Raw genomic sequence first — 24,079 nt, 5'->3', positions numbered from 1 at the left:
AGCTGCTAGGGTCAAGGGACAAGTGGTCCTTAAGAGAATGTTAAGTACACGGAAGAGAGCTTGCCACAGCAGCCTGGCTTTCTCAATGGAGCCTTCCTTATCAACCCACAGCTGAAAGCCCCAAGACATTAAAAAAATATTTGCAATGAAACTACCTCGTAGAACACAAGCAGCACAGTTTCTCCCCTTAGCAATAAAAAGGACAAGAATCAAACACTTTAAAATCATATAGCAAATATTATGGTAGAGCACATAGGAAAAGCCTGGAAAAAGAGTGATTTTCAGCTGTGTTGAGCTTGATTTGCAAAACTGGCTTGCAAATATATTCTGTTTATACACAGAGAAGAAAACAGACTTTGACAACAAAACACTGCTTAAAGTGTGTTTCATATAACCTACTATGAATAAAGTTAAAAAAAAAAAAAGCTGACAGAAGTTGCTTGGTTTTTAAGTTACATTTTATTACTGCCAGTCATTACAAATAAGTAAGAATTATGTCAAACAGTAACAAGCCACATCTGTTGAGTTCTGGACATAAGCTTCTGTATGCCAATTTTCCAATAGCTTCAATTTGAAAGAAAAAAAAGGACCACAAGCTAACCTTCTGTGCTAACAGTAAATACTTTCAGCAGAAGAAATACAGAAGTAGCTTAATTTATAGGCTCCCGTCCTTTAAAAAGCAATTTATTTTTTTTCCAAAACCAACTTAGGAGCTTTTGAGTCCAAAAGTACTCCTTAGTTACGTGTGAATATAACGTGTAATCCAATCTCTAACTTTACCCCTCTTTACCTTCAATTCACAGCAAAGCTGACGCTGGCAGAGGCAAGCCGAGCCACGCACTGAGACCACGGCTCCTTTACAGCCTGAGGTGAGGATACCCAGGGAAAACAACCCCTGCAGGAGACACGTCAGGCAACACAATCCATCGAGCAGCACAGCTCAGCAGTGCAGCCTGCGAGGGCAGAGGGGCGGGATGCCCGATGCCCCCAACCCCGGGACAGGGGCACTCGGGACAACTCTGCTCCCCGCCACGCCGCGGGCCCGGGCGCTCTCCAGGGTCCTGCACCGAAACCGCGGGCCCGGGCCCGTCCTCCGGCACCGAAACCGCTGCAGAGAGAAATTCCACCCGGGAAATTCCACCCGGAAAACATGCTGGTAGTATGTATTGCTTCGTAGTAAATAAGCTCAAGGGACATAATAATTATTCTTAAAAAAAAAAAAAAATTCTCTCCAAGTCCTTCAATCACCAATTGAAACATACGTCAGTTTGTTCAGTTTTGTTCACAATGATCAGTTGTAAAGCACAGAAAAATAGAAAAGGGATGGGTTACATCACCTTGAGGCATTTGGCTGCTCAAGGAATAAGTATACACAGTATTTGTTCGGGGATACTTTGACTTCTAGTAAGAAATCTTTACTCAAAGCAGTCACCTCTTTACCTCTTCCACCAGCAGCCACAGCTGCAAGGTGCGTACACAGAAAGCATTTTCCCAAGCATGTGTAGGACACAAAACCCACTCAAATTATCGGTTACTGCAGTCTGAAATATTGACATTCTTTTTAAAACAAACCTATTTTTGCTCTTAAAGCAATCTCCTACTAACAAAGTAATTAATTATAATTTTTTATATATCAACCTGTAAACACCTTCTATAAAAACCCCGTGAGCTTACAAAGCCAGGCCATTTTTCATTTCTATATGACATGCCTTTATTTTCCAGCTGCTGATTGTGTATTATAATTAATATAGCTGGGAAACAGTTCCTTGAAAACCCAACTATTCTTGCTCTGCAATATGGGGCACTGATGATTTTAAATGAAAACTCTCCACCACCTAAACTTCTTTGGGAGAAACAAAAATTGCAATAGTTTCATTGTAGAAAAAAGAGCTCTAAGAAAAAGATGAAAACTGTTAGAGACCCAGAAACATGGAGAAAAAAGATAGACAGCATCTCTCCAGTTCTTATGTTTCCCTACCCACAAATGAAGAATCATTTTTAGTTTCCTGATCTCCTTGCAGACAAAAAGAAGGGAGTGATGCAACACTGGTACCTAGAAGATTACAGAGAGTAGACAATTACTATCATGGAAGATATACCAAATACAGTTTCAAGTCAAGAATATAAGGGCAAAGTCTACCTATCGTAGTATCTGCTTTCAGGGACACAACCAGCCTGTTTTGAGGTGACAGAACAAATCCATTATTGGCTTCTGAGTAGCAGTTCCTACTATCTGTAGGAATTTGCTTGTAATTAAAAGCATGTTTTCCAAAATACTTAAGACCAGTAAAGGAAACAGATTTTACCAGGTTTTGCTACAAAGACACATGACATGGGAGTACAAGTTAGAAGACAAAGAGGTCTTCAGAGTCAGAAATACTTCAAAGAACACTAAGCTAGGACAGCTGCACAGAACTGTCCCGTCCTCCTCTGCTCCTGCCCTCTTATTCCTCAGCCAAATTTCTTCCTTGGGCTGGTGCAGCCATCTGTGCAACTGCATAGTCAAGCAGATTGGAGAATGAATTCAACTGAAAATAATCTCAAGGAAAAAAAGGAAGGAAGAGTAAAGATAACTTTGCTGTAGTTTAGTTCCCTAGACTATTTCCCAAAACAAACCTCTGTGCTGGCACCAGGACAGGACTGCATCTCCTCCCAGCAAGTGCTCACTTAGCACATTCAAAGCATGTGCTCCGACTCCTAAACTGTTCTCTGAAGCCTGTATCTCACACTGCTTGTATTCCTTTTATTAACACCATAGTTTATTGCATGACTACCTCCAGAGACCAGGTCAAATATCTTCTATTTTTCCATCATATTTGAACACGACTCCAAGAACAGCAGGCTCTATAAGAAAACCAGAGGTTTTTCTTTGAAAACTGTGTGCAAATACTAATTTTAGGATTAAGGTGAAGCAGCCAACCCTCAGAAGCATAAGGCAGTGGCACAGAGTCAGTACAGCAACATCTCTGAAATCTGATGTGTGCTTCTGCAGCAACTGGAGTAAGCAAGACCTTTTAAATGTCAAACCTTAAGTGTTTTTACCTCCACAAAGCTTCCAATAAAAGACACATTAACAAATTTAGGTAAAACAGCTTTTCGGTTTAGTCTAGCACCTTTAAAACTAAAGAATTACTACAATGATCACTTTCATACTTCAGTTTCTCTTCCCCATCTGCACCGTTGTTCAGCATGGTGAGGCACAGCAAGGCACACCAGCTCATTCACAGACCTCTACAACAGCTTTCTGCGCAGCCTGCAGTTCCAAACAGAAACTCCATCTTCCAGACTAGGGTGAAGGGAGTCCACGCAATTCAATACTCTAGTGTTTGTGGGTGTCATAAAAGGTCACCTCTTTTATTCCCAGATTATGTCTCCTCACTGAACTGTAAGAGCACTCCCTGCTCTCTATTCATTCTCACAAAAGCATCATACACACATCATGAATCTAGAACAAGTTTTCTAAAATACTCCTCAGCCTTTGAGTGTGTTTGTTCACTGTATTTTTCACGGCTGCCTTCCAAATAACTCCTGACCACAGTAATGCTTCAAAGCAACAGTTTCAGAGGCAGAAAACAAATTTTTATTCACAGGGATTTGGAGAGGTTTTTTTATTTGATTCAGGTTCTCATCTGACTTCATGCGACATGATCACCTTTTTTGGTGAGGCTGAAAATATTTCCAAGACCCCCTTCTCATTGCTGAACTACTTTTTCTTCAGATCCCATTTTAACATACACTTTCTAAAGTCACTTTCTCTGGGTTAAGCTATGTCTGCATTTAATACACAGGTCGCTATTAAGTGCTTTCCCCATTAAAATTTCCTCCCCTTAAAACTGGGACAGATACCATTGCAGAGAAATGGCAGAGGTCTTTAAGTACAAACTACCATCACTGAGTCTCAACACTTGCATTCTTTAGCTCCTGCAGAATATCAATATTTTTGAGGTTAGAGAGTTTACAGCACACTGAAATTATTATTAACTTCTGAAAATAAACAGAAAAAATAATAACTTCTTTAAAGTTTCTTTTGAAAGGGGGGTAAATGTTGGTTTTAATTAAACATACAGATATAACTATTCTTTCAGGTAAATCAGTTTTTAAAAAAGACTTAAGCAAGAGTTGGCAGAACTCAAAGATTTGTGTTATTTTTAAGTAGAAATCAGATTTGCTTCAGATTTACCCCTATTATTTTGTTCCCTGTGCCTTGATTTGGACTCCAATCAGATGAAAAAAAAGCTGCTCTACTGCACCGTAGGACTCACTGGAACACATTAACAGATTTCAAGTACTTAACATAAGAAAATATAATGTGAATCCAATAGAATTATTTTTAAAAGGCATATCAGCCTTGTCTGTAGATCCTGAAACAAAAACCCCTTATGGCAAACAGTCCACTCAACATGAAACCAGCTGATGCTGCACCAAGGCAGCAGAGAAAGAAAGCACATTTTATACACACAACCCCACCAAACAGCATAAGGGACCTGAAACTAGTCCTCTGTTTAAATTCATTAAATTTTGAAGCATTATCTCAAGTTTTAACACTCCTACCAAAACCAACACAGTAAAAGCAAAGACTGACATTTTTCTATTTTCCACCTTAACAACTGAAATTTTAAAAGTCCATGGAATACCATGCACAGACTGAAAAAAACACTCATATAACTAAAAAAAAACTCCAAAAAAAGCTTTTTTTCAACAAGCCCCTTGTATTTTGGATACTCAGACCAACAGAATCCTATTAGAAACCAGTTGTCCCAAGGTGTATTTAGGTACATTGTTGTTCCAATACAGAACCCGAGTCCCTTAAAAGTTAGAAGAAAACATCAACTCTAGTCAAAGTAGTTTGATGAGCAATCAAGAATTGAATAAATCAAGCAAAAAATTCATAGCTGCCTGCCTTAAGTAGACCTATATAATGTTTTCCATCCACAATTCATGAATCTTATTCTGCCTCACACATACTCCAGGGTGCTATGCCTCCCCTTACTAGGCTTTCAACACCCTTATGGTCTACCATAAGAAACTGTTTTCATGCATACTGTTAAACGCATGGTTTTCTCCCTACATCCTTCAGCTCTGGAATACACTCTTCAATTGTGTTAACTTTATACCAGTCATTTATAAACTATTTCAGAGTAACCGAGTGACACCTGTAAATGTTTCAGTTAGTTTCATAAACCCAAACCAAGTTCTTGCGAAGTACCAAAACCAAAAGAAATAATTTTAACATTAAATGAGGGAGGATGATAAAAATTAGTCTTTACTGCTACAGCACACAGGAATCGGTATAAGAGGGGCTCTTAAAAGAAAAGCAGAATTTAGCATTTCAACCGCCTTTGACAAGTTTTAAGTCGCCTGCAAACATTGCCACCCGCCGCTAGAGGCTACTGCAGGACATGAGTTTTCTTCATCCATTTTAAAGGAAGAAACAGAGGATCAGGATGTTTAACAAGTTCATACTGAAGATGCATGTAACTCTTCAAAAAGGAACGGAAAACCCACAAGATTTCTTTCAAGGGTTCTACCTTCACCGGGGTAGCAACAGTAAACATTTTGTTCTTATTTTTATTGTGTTCTGAGTCAAACTTTAAAGTATTTTCGATATACCATGATTTTATTTTACTCTACAACCAGTTCGGAATCCACTATTTACTCTTCTTTTGTATAATATGGACAACATAAAATACTTAGTAAAAAAAAAAAAATTAAAAAAAAAAATCAAAGTTAATTCTAACACAGAATGCAAAACCGATTGCATTGTTTACCAAATTTAGAACTTCAGAAGAAAATGCTATTTTTCTACAGCATACTAACATGACACAAATAGCAGGGCTTGAAGACAAAGCTTGAATACTGAATACTGCTTCTACATCTAATAATACTAGTGAAGCCCTTTCAAATGCAAATATTTTACAAAAATGTTTTGATTCACGCTTTTGTTTTGCAGAAGCCACTTCAGAACACCCTGAAACATCCTGGTATCATTACTAAACACTATCATTATTTACTTATTAAGCTTGCCTTGCAATTTTTGCTCTCAGTAAAGCAAATAATGCCTTGTGAATCACCTTTAGAGAGCCCCTGGATGTAGAGTGGGAATGGGAACAGGGCATTATTCTCTAAGAAACAACAGAAACCAATGCTTTGCTTCTTTCCTATCGAACTGCACACTCCTCGGTATCAAACACAACACATTTCGTAGCAGGTAACACACAAGGTACCGCCACCACATCCCCTTTAATAGTGACATCGTGATACCTCCAGATACGCAATTAATCACCGCCCATGCTTGCACCATCCCTAATTCCGAGCTTATGAGGCACACCTGATATGGCCGGGGGGGGGGGAGGGGATGCGGGGCCCCGGAACCCTCCCAGCCCGAGGGTCCTCGGAGGGAGCCGGTTTCCCCGGCAACCCCACACTGTCCCGGCTCATTGCAACCGGGGCATCGGGCCAGCTGACGGCTGCCTTGGAGCCTGGGCCCGGGGCCTTTAACCCACAGGCAGTGACCGGGAGGCGCAGGGCAGCGCCCATCCCCACACCAGTGACCCAACCCCTGGGGGAACCGGACCTCCCGAACCGCGACCCCACCACCCCCCCCTCCCGCCCCGGGAAGCTCTCAGTGCGCACGCACTCACTCCTCTCTCCCGCTGTCAGCTTCCGCTTCCGCTCAGCCCTCCCCGCTCCCTGGCCACACACCCTCCCCGGTGCCTCCCTCTCCCTCAGGCCCCGCCCGGAGCTGCCTCCGCCTCCCGGGCACTGACGGGGCGGCACCGGGAGCAGCGACGCTGCGCGCTGGTTGGCCGGGGAAACCACTCGCGAGAGTGGGGATCCGGAAGCGGTAGCGGGGCCGCGGGGAGGCGGCTGAGGCTGTGGCGGCAGCGGTGGAGGAGGAGGGGCCGGAGTCGCTGTTGCCGCCGGCGGCAGCGCCCGCAGCAGCGGAGGACGCCGGCAGCGACCCCGGCCCCGCTAGGAGCGACTGCTGCTGCGGCGGTTCGGTGCCGGCTTTGCCGCGGTAGCGCCTTGACAGCGGTCGTGCGGTGTCGGGCTGTAAGATGGCGGCGGCGGGCGGGGGCAGCAGTGTGAACCCGTTCCTCAGCGACTCGGAGGAGGACGAGCCCGAGGAGTGCAGGCCCGGCGGCGGCAGCAGCAGCAGCAACGAGCCGGGCGGGCCGCTGTACCCGCAGCAGCAGGAGGAGGCGTCGGCGGCCTCCGCGGGGAGCCCCGAGGAGCTGCCCGGTTTGCGTGCGGCGGCGGTGGGCGATGCCGGCGGCGGAGCGGGGGCGGGCGGCGGGGCCGGTGCGGGCCCCGTCGCGGGGGAGCCGTCGCGGCTGTCGATGGACGCGATAGCGGCACAGCTGCTGCGGGACCAGTTCTTGCTGACGGCGCTGGAGCTGCACACGGAGTTGCTAGAGAGCGGCCGGGAGCTGCCCCGGCTCCGCGATTTCTTCTCCAACCCGGGCAACTTCGAGCGGCAAAGCGGCACGCCGCCCGCCGGCGGGGCCCTGAGCGGCAGCCTGCTCGGGGGAGCGGGTGGCAGGGAGCCCGGGGCCGGGCAGCTCAGTAAGTGACCCTGGTTCGGGGAGAAAGAGGGTAGGGGCAGGTGGTGCAGAGGCGGGGAGCGGGGCAGGCGGGCGGGGGTGCCTCCTGCTGTGGTGCCAAGGTGGCTGGGCCGCCGGGGCAGGCGTTTTCCATCGCTCTTTTGTTTTCTGTATCCTGCGTGCGGGAATGGGGAAGGCTGTAAGAGCGGGACAGCCTGGGACTGAGAGGATGGGGTGCCAGCATCGGTGTTAACTCTGGTCCCACTCGCCTTACTTTATCGAGCCTCAGCCTTCCCGTGAAGGTCATGCCTGTGCCAAGTGTGGAAAAAGAGTGAGGGATGGGAACTCCGATTTTAATTTTCTAGCTGTCTTAGGGTTTCTTGTACTTTCTTCAGTGCTTGTTATCAAGAGAGATGTCAGGTGCTGCTTGGGGAAAGAGTTGTGTGTTAACCTGTGGTTGAGACATTCGAAGTGAAAAATAGGGTCTCACTGTCAAAAATAGGGTGTCAGGAGTCAGCATAATATTTCAGCCAGGTGCCTTGGGATGGCTAAGTCCATCCAGCGATAGGTCTGAGCTTCACAAGTCATGCACAACTGATACACTGTTTCCTGTAATTAATTCTGGGGTGTTTATCAAGTGTCTGCCCACCTTTGGCCAACCATTTAGCATTTGAAGTTAGGGAGTGGGAAATATATTAGGTTAGTATAGCTTTTGCAAGAAAAAGTGTCACAGATGACACTTAGCTGGCCTTAAAAACTTCTGAGTTTTAACAGATGATTTCAAATAAAATTGCTTCTGTATCTTGTCAGTGTCACTGTCAAGAATTTTAGAGCTCTAAAAATGAAGTAGCTGGTGGAAGTGATGTGGAGAGGGAGAAGCTGCCCAGCCACCTGACTTTTGAGGACCTAATGATCTCATGGGATGTAGTAAAATGGAAGGGCCTGCACTTAGCAGGCATAAATACTTATTTATGTGCACTCTAAGAGACCTAGAACTATTTTGTTGTTATTCCCAAATTTTTGTTCATTTTTAAATTCTAATGTTACAGAGACATGCAGTTAGGCTTAAGATTTGGAAATAACTAGTAGTATGAATAGATGGCTAGCATCATGGGAGACATCTGGACTTTCCCATTGCTACTGCTTTTAGTACCTTTAAAAATTGGTATGGGTTGTTGGGTTTTTTTCATGCTGTGTTGTTTATATTCTGGTTATCTTGTTTGTGAACATTTAGAATTTCATACTTGGCTTTGTCCAACTGAGAGCTTCAGTGTGATCTTTCTCATGGTAAGTTGGGTGAATACTGGAAAAAACTTGTGCTTCAAGGCTTTGAACAGACATAAATTCCTGCTTCTTTAAAAGCAGCTCCCTTGTGGATTCCAGTCAATTCATCCAATTGATTAAACTTTCTTTTTTCTTGTTAACATGATAAGTTGTTTCCAGTTATTGATAATGTGCATACTCCAGTGGAATTAGAAAAATAGTACTCGGTGTAACTGTGGTGGTATGCATGTAAAAAATGACCTCTTGGAATTCTATACCAAGGTATACATAATTAAGAACATCTTAATTATTATTGTGGTAACTTGCTAAATGATGGGTGGTAGTGGGACATTCAAACAGGGGGGAGAAGGCAGGAAAGAGAGAAAAGAGGGGGACTAAGACTTACTTTGGAGCAGTTTAATAATAATAAGGTGTGCTAAAATTAAATATCATGCTAGGCCTTAGGCTAAGGGTTAAGTGCAAGTTTCTTGAAATTCATTATCTACAGCAGGTCAGAGTGTGCTTTTCAAAGTTTTTTTGTTGTTGTTGTTTGTTTGTTTTATTGTCTTGACAGGGATTCAAAAGGCAATTTACACAGGTGACATTGAAAGATGGCAGATACAGAACAATGAAAAATTTTTTTATAACTCAGATTTTTGAACTTGATTGGACCATCTTGCAGTCTGGAGTCCAGTGTTGAGCTAGCAGTTAGGTCAGTGCCTGAGTCTGGCTAATGTTAATAGCTGAGAATAGCTGTTAAAGTCTTATAGTCTCTTTTTTAAGCCAGTTTCCAAATGTTAACAAGTAGATTGCAAAGGACTCTAATGGGCTGAAAAGTGTATGGTTTTTTCCAGGGTTATTTTCACTTTCCTCTTAAGCCTCAGGTGTTGTTGGATTTAGCTACAGTATTAAGCAACTTGTCCTATCAAAAAGTAAGTTTGGATAGTTTCCTGAGTTAGTGAAGAAGCTCAGTTCTGTTGAGAAGTGCAGTCTGTTGTGCCCACATTCATGGATCTTCATCTGGAGACTTGCAGAGAGTGTGTGAGAATAGTGGAGGTGCCTTCTGTTGCTTTGATGGGCCAAAAGGTATTTGAGAGTAAAACAATAGTTTTTTCCATAGAAGCAATTGATGTAGAAAGTAGTGTAATTTGGCATGGTTGTCATTTCAAGGTAGCTTGAACTGTATGGTTCAGTGAAAAAAAATTCTTAATGGTGTCAGTTTAAAAAACAAGCCATAATTTGTTATCAGCACAAGCATCGCACCTGCTCTTCCCTGCACCCAAGTTAGATGAATTTCTATGGTTTTACACTGAGCCTTTTGATAATTTGAGTGGATGCGGAAAAAGTGGGGCTGGCAATTCTTATTGAATGTGAAGTATGTTTGGAATGCTGCCTGAGGTTTTCCATGGAGCAATGGAAAGCTTCGTATTGTGTGTTCTTATACAGAAGGGGAGAATTCCAGTGCAAGTGTTCATTAGCACTTCTTGGAATCCTTTTAAGCAAGATAAAATATGTATGAGCGCATGCTGGAATTTATTTTGGTTGTTCTTAATCTTTCCCTTTTGAGAGAATGGAATTTCTTTTGGTTTTTCTTGTATTTCTCCTCAGAGACTGCTATAAAGAGATTTTAATGAATGATCATAGGATTTAATCAGCAGGTGTCACATGGTCAGCTATTGACTTAGAAGCTGTTTTGTCTTTGAGTCATGCTTCAGAGCACTTGGTTACAAAAGCAAACGATAGTCAGATGACTAGGATTTCTTAATTTTTTTTGCAAAAACACCCTTCCGTTTTCCAGATAGCTGCAAACAGAGATAAAGATACATTGTAATGAAAAATTTGGAAATGTGTATTTTGTCTGGCAGCTTTGCTCTCCTAGTTTGAAGAAATTTTACTGTGTGAAGAAGCTGGCAGTCTTCCTTTAGTTGCACAGCACTGGTGTGCAGTCATCCTTCATGCCCTGTATCTCTGCTAGATCTTCCAAAACTTCTGTGACAGTGTCTTCCATTGTTTTCAACAGCAGTAGTTCCACATTTGCTGGACCATTTTGGTACTGGTTTTCTAATGCTGCTCCTCAGTGAGATGGTTTGGAAATCCTTCCCTCATACAGTATTCAAGATATTTTACAAGGCTGTGGCTAGCACCTACGTATTAAATTCAAATTGGTGTCCCCTAGCCTATCATCTTCACATAGGCAACTACAGTGCAAATGGAGACACCTTAAATTTAGAAATAAAACTGTGGCTCAGATGCCTCATCCCTACTCCCGAACCTCAATGTTTTCCCATATGCATGTATGCCTGTAATTCAAGCTTGAACATAGTGGGTGAACAAATGTGGTTTGGGTTTGAGTTTTTGGGGGGTTTTTTTGTGTGTGTGTATATTATTGATATGTCCTTTGATTGCTGTGCTTGGCGAGTGCCGTTTCCTCCAGTGCACGATGTTGGAACTAGCTTTAGTCTTAAAATCTGCCATATATTTTTTCTTGATGGCTAAAAAAGGTCAACATTCCCAAAATTTGGAATAGCTTTAATGAAAATCATAAAGAAATATTTGAGTTTGAACATTTATGTTACATCTGTGCTTTTCAGATGACTTTTTTCTAACTATTTCTGAAATAAAGTTATTGTTCTTTGGGGTCTTGCTTCCAGTCATATTAAGTTAATCTGAGTACATAAATAATAAATATTGCTTCTGCTTCACAGTAAGCTCCTGGATTTGTTTACAGTTTAGGGGGTTTGGGGTTGTGTGGTTTTGTTTGGGTTTTTTTCCCAGATATTGTGAAGTAACAGTTTTTGCTTGTAGCCTTTGAAATTCAAATACAGCCTACTGGCAGAAGCCACATGGGAAGAGCGTGGTGATTATGCTTTTGGGGGAAAGGGGTGTCTTGGTAACAAGATTTCCTTCCTTACAGACATTGTGACTGTGTGCAGGGCCTTGTTATGATCAGTGTTGGACCAGATTTTTGTTTTGTATGAATATACAGCAGAACAGGGGTACTTCAGAACAGTTTATTCTATGTGAGTTTAAATGGCAGTCTAAATAAGATTGGGAAGAAGACAAATTAATTCTGTTGTTCTAATGACTGTCTGTTTGTTAGGTTTTTGTTTTTGTCAGCTCAAGTGTTTTGTTTGTTTCTTTATGAAAGTCAGTAAAAATACATGGTCTTATTGGCTGCCTCTCCAGGTGCTGTCAGGTGGGTTGACAACTTGTGGGTGAGACAGCATTTTTTCTATACCTCATTTGGGAAAGGTGCTCCTATTAGTAAGAATGGAAAAGTGTGGATAAATAGGTAATCGAAGTTGCTGTTGTCAGTCAGGAGAGTGAATGTTGTCTCTTTGAAACAAGTACAGGAAACAGTTGGAAGAGTTAAGAGGTTTGTATGTAATGTTGAGGAAAGGGGAGCGGGGTTCCCCGTAGTCCTGACAGAAAACATTGCCTGTGAGACCTGAGAAGTTTCATAGTAGACTGAGGTTGACTTTCGGCTACTTTCTCCAGTTGTGACTACTTTAAACCCACCTCCATTTTACTGACCCTTATTTCTGAAAAGTTTTCAGTGAGATGCTGTAGCAAGACGAACCTCTTTTAGGGAATGGCGCTTCAAGGTCCAACCAGGTGTTCCAGCAGAGACTCACGAGCAATGCTCCAAGCCTACAGCTCTCAGAGTTGACTAGCCCAGATCGGTGCTGCTACTCCAAGAGCAGCTGGCCTCTCTGCTGGCTAGCTTGGGACTGAGCTGAGCCTGTGCTTCAGGACTCACCTTTTATTGGCCTCCTGGTCCTGCTCATGTGCAGTTGGGACCCGCCCTAATCAGGCACAGGTGGGCTTAACACAAGCTCATGCCCACTACCTGGCAATTAGGGGCACCTGGTTGCCTTGTTACACTACAAGATGCACTTCATAGCTTACAAACCTCTTATTTTGAAATTTCTGCAACTGCTGGAGTTGTCAAATGAGTGAAACCAGATCTGCTGGAAGCTGTTTCTGACGGATGAGTGGATAGTTTAAGGTTTGGCTGGTATCTGCATTGTGGTTATTTGAAATGTTATGGTAGGTAACCATAACAGAAGAAGACAGGCTAATCCCCTTAAGGATGTAGCTATATGAAGAACTAACAAGATAGGGTAGCATGAGGTAAGCATGACACTGGGCAAAGGACAGGCTGGTAACCACTGGTACTAGGCAGGCAAATACCAAGTTACCACTGAGCAGCCAGTGTACTATGTGTCCACATTGTATTTTACCATGCCATAATGTATTTGCATGTTTTACAGGTACACTATGGGGAATTCATTGGCTTTAGCCCTAGCTTCTATTCCTGTGCTAGAGTTACTGCTATTTTTCTTTGCTGGGGAAGGCAGACATGAACTTCTATATATAGGCACTCTAACTAGTTCAGTTATGGGTGAGTTTAACCATGCCTTCGTTGAAAGCTTCAGCAGATCGAGCAGGCTTTGTGCTGAAGGAGGAGAGGTTTTGTTGTAAGGGAAAGGAGAGATTTTTAATTCTTTTTGTTTATTTGGAGGGAAACAGCAATAAGATTAACTACTGCTTTGCATTCCAAAACCAACTGTGGAAAATTTTTTTAAGGTCCCATGTATATAATTTTAATTCCATATAAATTTGTTGAAGTTTCCTGTAGCTTTTTTTTTCCACTGAGAATTATCTTTTTATTGACTGAAGATGTGACTTGTAAGTTCTGATCTGTTGAGAGTGCATTTGCTGGAAATCTTGTACAAAATTCATTGCCTGATATGAAAAGATTTGTCTAGTATTTACAGACAAAGTTATGACCAAATATGTATTGATATCAGCAGTGTTGGAAGCTGATATGTATGCATAGTCCATCATCTGTTAATTTTAAATATGTAAACACTAGAATTCTGTGTTCACTAAAATCAGAATTATTGTAAATATGGAAAAATAATCTATCAGGAAGTTCTACTTTCAAACTAAACTAAGATTTGTTACAAATTCTGAGTGTGGTAATTTGTATATATATATATATGACTACTTAAAATGTAGCATCAGTAGTCTTTCCTGTAAGTATGTAAAGGTAAAGAATTTTATGCTGCTGTGTTTTGAAAATTATAACTCCATCTTCAGTTTATTACTTGTATTTGGCTTTCTGGTGTATTGTAAAGATGCGGGTTTGAGAAACTGAGTTGAATTCTCCTCTAACATCATTTGAAATTGAGTAACTCAGTAAAGGTTATGGGCTTTGTAGTTTATTCATGATGCCTGTGCCTTAGACACGGCACAAAGTATATTGTGTTAGTTGGACAAAAATTAAAAAAAAAAAAAAAATTTTTTTAGTTTTTTTTTATTTTTTTTTTTTTTTGGTGGGTTTTTGGGGTTTTTTTTTTTTTTTATTTTAAGACAGAAAAGTCCTGGAGAAATACCAAACTCTTTCCTCCTTCCACCACAGGGGAGGTGCAATTTACTTCATCCTTTCCTGCAATAATGTAGGTGGTGATGCAACTGATTTCTTTGCTGTTGAATTGAAGGAAATGCTGTTACGTAAAGACCCACAGAATAAGAACTTCATATTTACATAACAAACAATTCTTCATCTTGGTTTGATGTTGGAAGGGAGAGAGAGCTATCAGCTGTTTTGTCATTTGACAAAACTGGTGAAGTAAAAGAAATTGCAAAAATAAATCACAGAATCACATCATGGTTGAGATGGGAAGCGACCTCTGGAGATCAGCAGGTCCAATCCCCCTGCTCAAGAAGGGCCACTTGCAGCCAGATGGCCAAGACTTGTGTCCAACCAGCTGTTCAAGTATCTCCAAGAATGGAGAGACTACAACCTCTCTAGGCAGTCTGTGCCAGCCCTTGGTGACCCTCACATTAAATGAAAACATGTTTCCTGATGTTCAAAGGGAAGTCTCATATTTCAGGTTGTGCCCATTGCCTCCAGTCCTGTCACTGAGCACAACTGATAAAAACCCCTCTTCTTTGCAGCTTTCCTTCAGCTGTTTATACACATTGATGAGACTCTTCCCAAGCCTGCTCTTCTTCAGGCTGGACAGATCCAACTCACTCAACTTTTGCTAAGTAAGAGAGATGCTTCTGTTTCTAGATAGTTTGGGGTTTTTTTATATATTTTTAATTCTTCATAGAATCTGTGCTTGAGACTTGAGATAGGTGTTATCTATTAATTTTAAATAGTCCCTCATCAAAGGCAGCTATTTAAGGACTAGATTAATATAATTTTTCACAAATGTAGCAGAAAGCTTGGTTACTGCAGACAATGGAAGAAGCCTTACTGTAGTGCAAGTTAATCGAGGCACTTAGGGAAAGGCAGTGCTGCAACATCAGACATACAGAGTTAGCTTGATGTTGCTGAACCTTTCTGATTTCTGTTGAAGCCAGCTGGGGCCTTGAGCTGAAGGAACTGCCTCTGTGCCATGCTTCTCCCTCAGCTTTTTAATTTGGGGATGCTGTGGTGCTCAGTGCTGCACACTACAGCACGTAGGTAGCAAGACAGGCTGGGGCTGTCGACCTCGGGGTCGAGGACCTCGATGTTCACTGCAGCAACATTCAGATCGCTTTGTGCGGGGCCGTCTTAATTCTTTCAAATGCAAATAATTTGGATGCTGCCTGAGACTGTCTATGAAGAAAGCCTCCCCCCAGAGGCAGCATTTGGTTTTGGTTATGGCTCTTCACGAGACCAGCTCAGATGCATCTATGCATTTTAACCTACTTGTGAGTGCATTATTTCTGTGCTAAGATGGTTACTGTTACCTCTCTATTTTCCTACTTCTAATTTAATCTCTCTTGTGACCTTCCACTACTTTCCTGTCATGGTAGTGAGGCTTATGTCTTTTTACTGCAACACATCTGCAGTTTATATATCTGGTGACAGGTTTGGGGTTTTTTCTGCTGTTTCTGGCAAACAAGCATGGATTAATTTTTTCCAGGTAGCTACAGTTTTTTTACATTTATATACTAAGACATTTCATAACGTGTCAGTAGTAGGAGGTAGGTAAATGTGTTGAATCATCTTTTTTCAATCTGGTTTGAATTGCCAATCATGGCCTAATATTATCTCATCATCTGGAATGCCAGTTCTAGGTAATTTCTAAGTGGATTGCTCTGACAGCCTGTAAGTGAATTTTATTGTAGTATCTCAGTTTCCTTTTCATTTGATGGTGGTCTTATGACTACTTTTCAGAATTTACAAACTTCAAAAATTCAGGTTTCATCAAGAACATCCATGAGAGAGCAAAAGAGGCACTTGCAGTTGCAAAACAAGGTTGATAGGTTGGGTGCTTAGAATTCAGTGCTTGAATGCAATTAATTACTTTTAAGGCTGTTAATTCCATTTCAGAGTTACCATAGTAATGTGGAATGCATTGATATGGTAAAATGTACTTTGCAAGTTCAGATTGGTTAAAAAAATTGCTACTTAAGTCTGTAAAAGTTTTATGCTATATCAGGTATATGCTGCCTTGAATCAAGTTTGCTTTGCTCATCCAGCAAATGCTGTCTCATCCAACATTAGTAAGCTTAGAACAAGTTGAAACATACCTGAAGTTTTAAATGCAGCAGCCATTTAAGACTTAATATTGCACAACAGTTGTCTTATTAAATTTAAGGCTTAAAGATGTTTGCAGTATCATTTATGGGGAATTAAATAGTTTAATTCAATTATTCATTTGAATTGCACAACATATTGCACAATACATCTGTTTCGGTTGCTACATAATGCATCCAGAAATATAAATTGTGAAGTGAGCACTTTTTAAAGTGTTAACGATGTCCAGTTCTTTAATTTAATGTAGAAAGGACTCCATTAGCACTCTTCAGGTTTTCACATTATTCCACATCTTCTGCGAATGCTATCCCTTTTGCCCCTATTCAAAAGCACACAAACGTGCTTTTGAGTACTGATATGGGGCTTAAGCATCTGCAAGGAAATGCAAGAGGAAGTTTATTCTTTCTCCAAGATAGTCTCTGTCCTAAGTTTCCTTGGCTTCTGCTGTTTTGTGCCCGTGATATTTTAATACCTTAAATAATAGTCCATGAGTTCTATGTTGAAGAATGTTGCAGTGGGGTCTATTTTTTTTTTAGCTTCTCACTTCTCATAGGTCTGAAAGAGCATCTTAATTAGAAAATTCTGCTTGAATTCTCTCACATACAGCTGTAATTGCTTGGTTTTCTTGGCATCCTCAACTACTTTCATTATATGGTAGTTCATAGCATTTGGAGTCTAGTGTACTGCCGTATATTAAGATATAGCATATCTGTTGTTTGAATTATCATAAGTAATTAAACCCTGGAAATTCCCTATTTTAATTATTTTTTTTTGTACAAAACAAATTTTTTACGATCTGTTCAAGGATGAGGTGCTGCTTATTTCTACAGCTACAGGAAAGTGTGTTCAGGAGTCCTATTGTTTATCTTTTTTTTGTCTTTTCTAGAACTAGCCATCAAGATGATGATGTTCAGGAATAATATTTGATGGCCTCAGTCGTTCAGCTATGTAACACCCAACATCTGTTTTTAGTTAAGAGAAGCTAGAAGTCCTTTACCTGAGAGCGTTTGTAACTAGTGTTGTACCTGAGACTAAACTGAGAGACCGAGTTAATGTTTCTTCATAGGGAAATCCTATGTAGTTAAAATTTAATTTAGTGAAGAGTGTGTGTTATTAACAAATAAAATTACTTCTGGTGAATCACATTGCTTTTGCAAGACTTCTAAGACTGATGTTAAAGCATTTTAACTTTCTCTAAAGTAATTTTTTTTTCCAGGCCTGTAGTACGTCGCATGTTCCTGTTTGGTTAGGCTACAATAAATGAATGACAAATAGAACTATATTAAATAATCAGGTGCCAAGTCTTCAAGAGTGGTTTTTATTTTCTTTTTTTAATGTCTTGTGGGTCACTAATGCTGCTGTGGCCCTTAATAGAAAAGCAGGTGCCTTGGCTGCCCTCTGTCTCCTCAGCTGCTGTGAGGGGCAGAGACTGGTGTAGAGCAAGCAGGGGAGGGGACATGTGGCACTTAAAAGCTTTGTGGTGTGAATAGGTGGAGCAGCCCTTTGACCTCACCCATCCTAGCTGTGCTAGAAGTCCATCTTTCCTGGTAGGTAGCAGAAGCAAGTAGCTATACCAGCACTGAAAGCAGAAAGAGCAGGTCCTGCATATTTTCTTCTCCTGCTGCTTGAAACACCTGCTTCAGTGGGAGCTGTGGCAGTGCAGTCGTGTCTGTGACAGCTTTTCGTGTAGCTGGGAGTTGGCAGAGACCTTTGCATTGCTGATTCATGGATGCCTGTGGAGCCAGTTTGGCCAGGAGATGCCTCAGCTGAAGTGCTTCAACCTCTTATTTAAACAGCAGGAGCCACTTCCACCTATCTGAAAGGCATGGTCCTTAAGCAAATTAGTGGTACAAGTCTTGTTACATTATTCAAGCTAACCATTTAGTTTGAGTTGCATTATGGAAGCTGTAATTTTCTGACTTGATTGATTTCTGTAGTATGTATCATCTAGTGGGACACTAAATTGAGAAGATGTTCATCCTGTGTGTGTATACAGTTGTCTGTTACCGTTTCATTTTCTTCAGCATTTGTCTGTGCATCTGTGCACGATTCTCTGTAGAGTCAAGTTCTACCAGTGTGTTACATAAAGACAGCTATAGTTTGAAAACTTCAGATTCAACAATATGGGCATAATAACTTCTAACACCCAGATTGGTTCTGTTTAGTAACAACAGCATGCTGGGGAGATAAGTGGAGTCGGGTACCTTTCTAATATTAGGGACGGAGGATCAGCATTACTGAAAAAAAAAAAAAAGGAATTAATAAAGCAATTTTTTTTTTTTTTTTTTTTTTTTTTTACATAATGCAGAACAGAGCCGGGAGTGAATTCAAACACTTCCTATGATGTTAGTCATGGCAACATCTGACTGACAAATGATGAAATTGCTTCTAATTCCACTGATGGTTATGGGGTGTCAGGCATATGGAACTTATTCTTTGTTAATGTGACAGCAGCTAATGTAATTAAAATTTTCTCTGAAGGGGTACACACAAATAAGTTGCAAAAAATGGAAAAGATACCAAATTACATAATGGAATTTCTGCATGCTTAATTGTGTTAGGGATGTGCTCTCTTTATTTTGGGTTCTGACACCGAGTAGTTTCTTTGCATGTTTTTCTAATAAAGACGTGAACATGCTTCAAGAGACTTGAAATTAACAGAATTGCATTTTGTGTAATTTTTTTTTTCCTTGAAATGAAAAATGTCAAGGTAAGTTCAAAAACCAGTGCTGTTTACTGAATTTCTTGGGTGTTTTTTAATAAACTATGTAATTCCAGAGTGTCAATGTTACACCTCCAATTACATGAACTGTACTTGCTTTGCTTTAATTTTGCTAGGTAATCCATTCCTTAGTAAATGCTGTATTAAGTGAGTGTGAATGGCTAGATCAGGAATTGTGTAGAAAAGCATTTGTGTTGTCAGGCCTTAAAATACTAAATGAGGAAAAGAAAGTGGTGTATTTGGGGCAGATACAGGCTTCTGTAAAATGGGAACAGAACTGTTTCATGTGTTTTGCAGAGCAGTTTGTAGCTGTTTGGGTTTTTGTGCGTGCTCACCTGCATCTCCTGGCAAAGATCCCTTGTCCTTGTGGAGAAGGGGAAGCATTATACTGCACTGCTCTGTTCACCTCAGCTGTGAACAGGGCAGAAATGCTGCCTTTTGGAGGGAGCAAGGGTAAATCCAAAGGTGAATTTCTGGCAGGGATTGTTCACCAAACTTGCTATAGTACTGTATCTTTTTCTTTTTTTCTTTTTTCAAATTTCCTGACATACTCTTTACATAGAGACAGACTTTTAGAAAATGCAGTAAAATTTTGGTCTTGCAGAATACTTACTTATCCTTTGATCATTGGTCTCTGAAATAATAATATGTTTTGACTTTATCAAAGCCACTCAAATCTCAATTTTTTCTGGTATCTTTTTTTTTTTTCCTTTTTAAGATCGTGCTGGAAGCATCAGTACTCTTGATTCCTTAGATTTTGCAAGATACTCTGATGATGGCAATAGGGAAACAGACGAAAGAGTAGCAGGTAAGTGTTTTTTATGATTTAGAAATCACAGAATGGGATCTTTACTGTTTGAGTTGTTTCTAGCAGCTGTATATTTAAATAAATATTCCTGAAGATGCTTCACTGTGGTGGCTTTAGTAGTCAGTTAGCGATAAAATCATGTCAGTTATTCTTCTAAATACTATAAATATTCAGGTACTTCTATATGATTACAGATGTCACCAGGGTAGAAGTGAGCAGTATGCTTGAAAATTGTGGCCAGTTTTTGTTGACAGAACAATGTCTTGATATTGCTTATTAACTACTACTGTTTAGCTGAAACATGCTAAAATATTCTATGTAGTAGTCTGTGACTACTGTGATAGCTTTCTGATATAAAGATCTATAGGAAGTAATTTCTTAAATATATCTTATGTGTAGATCAAGCAAGCATTACCAAATCCCAAGTGAATTTTTTGCAGTTCCATAAATCATCTATTCTACAGATCTTAATTGTAGGGCTTTTCTTCCATTTGATTTCTTGATTGTATAAGATTGTTTCAAAGAAATTAAAGGGATTTTACCTCTTACAGTTGCTCTGAACTTTGGAACCTACAGCATTTTTAATTTCAGGATTTATGACTATCTTGCAAAAGGAAAAGACTTCTTTTCTCATGTATTTGAAATTAGTATAATAATATCTTTTGTATGTGAGCTGTGTTTCTCTAATCCAGTCTATGCTTCACCAGCCTTTGCTTTGCTTAAGAAGGTGACAGTATTTCTGCTAGGATGAAGGGTTGGTGTTTCAGAGCAGAGGCACAGCAGCTTGCATCATTTCAGGCTTCGTAAAGCTGAACTACATGAACGAAGGTCACAGCATGGACAACTTCCATGTGCTCATGATATTTAACACTTTTAATTGTCAAGCATTAAGCAGAGTCCTGCAGTAGTTTCCAGAGAGCATTTATGAGTTTCCCCATAGAAGCTGTAAATAGCTTACTGTCAGCAAAAATGGAAAAGAGGCCTTCACTAGCTACTGTGAAGGAAGTTAACTCTCTCCCAGCCAAAACCAACACACTAACCAGTATGTGTGGCAACAGTATTATTGAAAAGAGGTAGTCCGGATGCTGTCTTGAGTAACTGAATTGGATTAGAGATGCTTATGGAAAGTAAAGACCAGTCAGAATTGACATACAGTAAATTCGTGTTTTAAGTACTGAAAAAGTTGGTGCTAAGATTAAAGATTAATGTACTGAATGATTTACTGCGCTTAGTAAACCTCCTTCAAATATTCATTTTCATAAAAAACAATGGGAGAATGGAAAACTTGTTCTGTTCCTGTGGAGTAAGAGTACACCTAGCCTGAAGTCAAATACCCACTGCATTCGATGTAAATAGGTCATCTGACATTCAATCTAGGCAACTGAATCTGCTGCAACATCTTAAATTGAGTATCTGCAGAAATGTGTTTGTGATATAAAATGCCTACTTTCCATAATTCAAAATATTGACCAGCTTTTGACATCTGCTGTTCAGCAACCTGGTAATTTTAGAAACAATGCTGTGTTTTCAATGATGATGAAATTAATTCTCACACTCAACTTCCATTTCAATCATTTATGTTCTCAGATCTTCCTGCATTAATGTTGACTTCTGGCTAGACTTTCTTATTAGCAGAATAAAATACTGTCCCAGTCAGGTTTTGAAGGGAAGAGACAAGTTCAGAAAGTACTTTATTTTTGAGGATTTCATTACCTAAACTAAGGTTTTTGGTTTTTTGCTTATGTGTTTTAGTAAGTACTATCCCTTGTATGTAATCAAAATCAGAGGAGAATCTTATAAAATCAAACAAAACCCACAAAAAATTCAAAACAAACAAACAAAAAACAAAACACATCAAAAATAAGCAAAACAACAAACCAAACCACTAAAGACACTTGTAATACAACAGTCACTTGCCAGCATTAGGTGCTCAATTTGTTCATCCTGGGTCTGGCTTTGTCTTCCCATTTCCTGTCTTAAGTCCTGTTAAGCAGTTCTAAACCCTCTTAATTTCCATCCAGGTTGATTGTCTCCAAAGGTTGAAACTGAAGACCACTGTGCTCCAGTTCAGGTCTTCTTTGTATCTGATTCTGTCTCATGAATTTAAAAGTGCTTATGAGGCTAATGAGTCAAGTGTTTGACATTTCCCACTATAGAACTTTTAAGAAGTTCTCTGTTATTTTGCTTTTGAACTTTCATGCTGCTCATGGGTGTTGTAGCTTGATAGACAATTTATGCTTCAGTGCAACTTTCTGCTGCAGGTTTGTTTGTCCTTCCGAAGTGTTTCACACTGTAAATATGGTCACTTTTCTTAGGACTTGTGTCAGGGAAGTGGGAGTTAGGAGTTACTAGGTTTGGAAGTGTATTGTGAGAGTGGCTTCATTGCTAGCTATAGTCAGAGATTTTAAATTTCTTCTGATTGGACTCAAAGTGGAGAATTGCTTCTCAAACAAAATGCCAGACTGTTGCATAGTGGCTTCATAACATAAAAATACCTTTCTGCTGTTGTCTGCAAAAGTCAGGCAAGATATGTAATATGGAGAACGTAATAGTGCAATTTAATTAGAAAAAATACTGCTTATTCAATAGTTAAATATTGAAAATTTTTTAAGTACGTCTATTCCTTAAATCTTTTGGCCTTGGCCCAACAAGACTGCTGTTCACATAGATGTCAGCGTGCTCAATATCCCAAATTGAAGATAGTTCTTTGTAGGGAACTTCTCAATCTATGGATCAATAGCTTATTATGTCATTAGCAAATGTGGGTAATTAGAATAAATTCTTTGAGAAAGAAAAATTTTAAAATTTCTAAGCTGGTCACACCAGGTGTTCATTCCTGATACACATTTCTCTTTTAAGGTATATTAGATTAACTTCATGTAAAGTGAAACATTTCAGAACTGCTAATCTGAAAATCTTGGTCTGGTGCTTAGTTACTTGCTAGAAAGATTCAGCTCTTTAAGTAAGTGTAAGTAATTTTTGTTCAGAATGGTAGCTGTAGTTATTTGCGTGCTATATAAAACATAAAAGCAGGAGAGTCACATTCTGAAGGATCAGTTTTTTCCCCTGAGGCAAAACAGATTATTCAGAAATTCCTTTTCTCCTGTAGGATTAACCAAGTTCAAGACTCTAAATTTCTGCTCTTTGTTTTTTTCAACTCTCTTCTATCCTTTTCTGGCCTGTTTGCAGCAAAACTCTACAGTACATTGATCTTAAGGACTGTCAGCTCCTTTCACCAACTACTGTAGTGAGTTATGCATGTTATCAGCATATTCAGTTAGTCAAGGATGAAATTAAACTTTAGCTGGCTTTATCAATGCTTTTGTCTAACATACATGAGCTTTACAATTGAAGGAGAGGGAGAAAAAGAGATCAGGTGATCTTTTTTTAAGTTTTGGGTTGTTTTTTTTAAAGACAGTATTTCATATCGGTTACAAAGAAAAAGGTTAGAGGTTGCTCTTTTATATGAGAGATTGTCAAAGTCAACAAAAGGTTATTTCCAGTACTGATTTCATTAGTGCACAGGTTGAGTTAAAATTATTTATTTTGGCAGAAGATTGCATTTCAGTATGGCTTCTAAAATAGAAGAGCTTTTAATCATAATTTAAAATACGACTGTAATCATGTTGTAGCCACTTACAAATATTTATGCTTATATCAGAAAGCCTACAGACTTCTTCAAATAAAAGCTAAATTTGTGACTGACTGAGATGCATCGAGGTTTGTACAGTGGGAGTTTCAGTGGTGGCATGGGTAAGAGTAGGAGATGAGGAACACCTGTAACAATGCTCTGTTGTAGTACAATCGTGTGCCTGTTGTGATATGCTGTGAAGTGACAACTACTCAAATGTACAGTGTCCAGTATCTTCCACTGTACCCAGAGAAACATGCAGCAGAGTAATCTACTTTTAAGGTTGAATGGGTAAAGTCCTAATGGCTTCTGAGAATTTTCAGCATCATCACAGTTCACTAAAAATCAATTCTTGCCGTCTGACATGGGTTTGCCTGACATGACTTTTCTGGGTTTCTATGCCTTCAAACATGTCTTATTCCTATTTTCTTTAATGGAAACTCTGAGTTTTCCTAGTTTGTGTTGTTTTACTAACTTTTATTTTTCCCTTTAATTCTTTATATCATTCTAGTGCAGGGCACTCCTGATCTGCAACTGTTCTGGTCTTTGAAAATATTTTACTAGAATA

The 24,079-nt window shown here is 40.0% G+C and overlaps 1 protein-coding gene across 2 annotated transcripts in view; it reads left to right on the top strand.

The window, feature by feature from the left end:
• Positions 1-6,906: 6,906 nt before the first annotated feature.
• RELCH (RAB11 binding and LisH domain, coiled-coil and HEAT repeat containing) overlaps positions 6,907-24,079 on the top strand; it is a 72,248-nt gene continuing 55,075 nt past the window's right edge. The window contains exons 1-2 of one of the 2 annotated variants that reach the window (XM_030445841.1): positions 6,907-7,566; positions 19,791-19,880. In XM_030445841.1, coding sequence (XP_030301701.1) covers positions 7,059-7,566; positions 19,791-19,880 — 598 coding nt within the window. In that variant the 5' untranslated portion in view covers positions 6,907-7,058. The remainder of the gene's footprint in view (positions 7,567-19,790; positions 19,881-24,079) is intronic. The other variant, XM_030445842.1, reaches the window with a different exon arrangement.

The sequence above is a fragment of the Calypte anna genome, chromosome 2, assembly GCF_003957555.1.
Source record: "Calypte anna isolate BGI_N300 chromosome 2, bCalAnn1_v1.p, whole genome shotgun sequence".
NCBI lineage: Eukaryota > Metazoa > Chordata > Aves > Apodiformes > Trochilidae > Calypte > Calypte anna.
The sequence above is the reverse complement of the archived record's forward strand: the minus strand, read 5'-3'. Positions and strand labels throughout refer to the sequence as shown.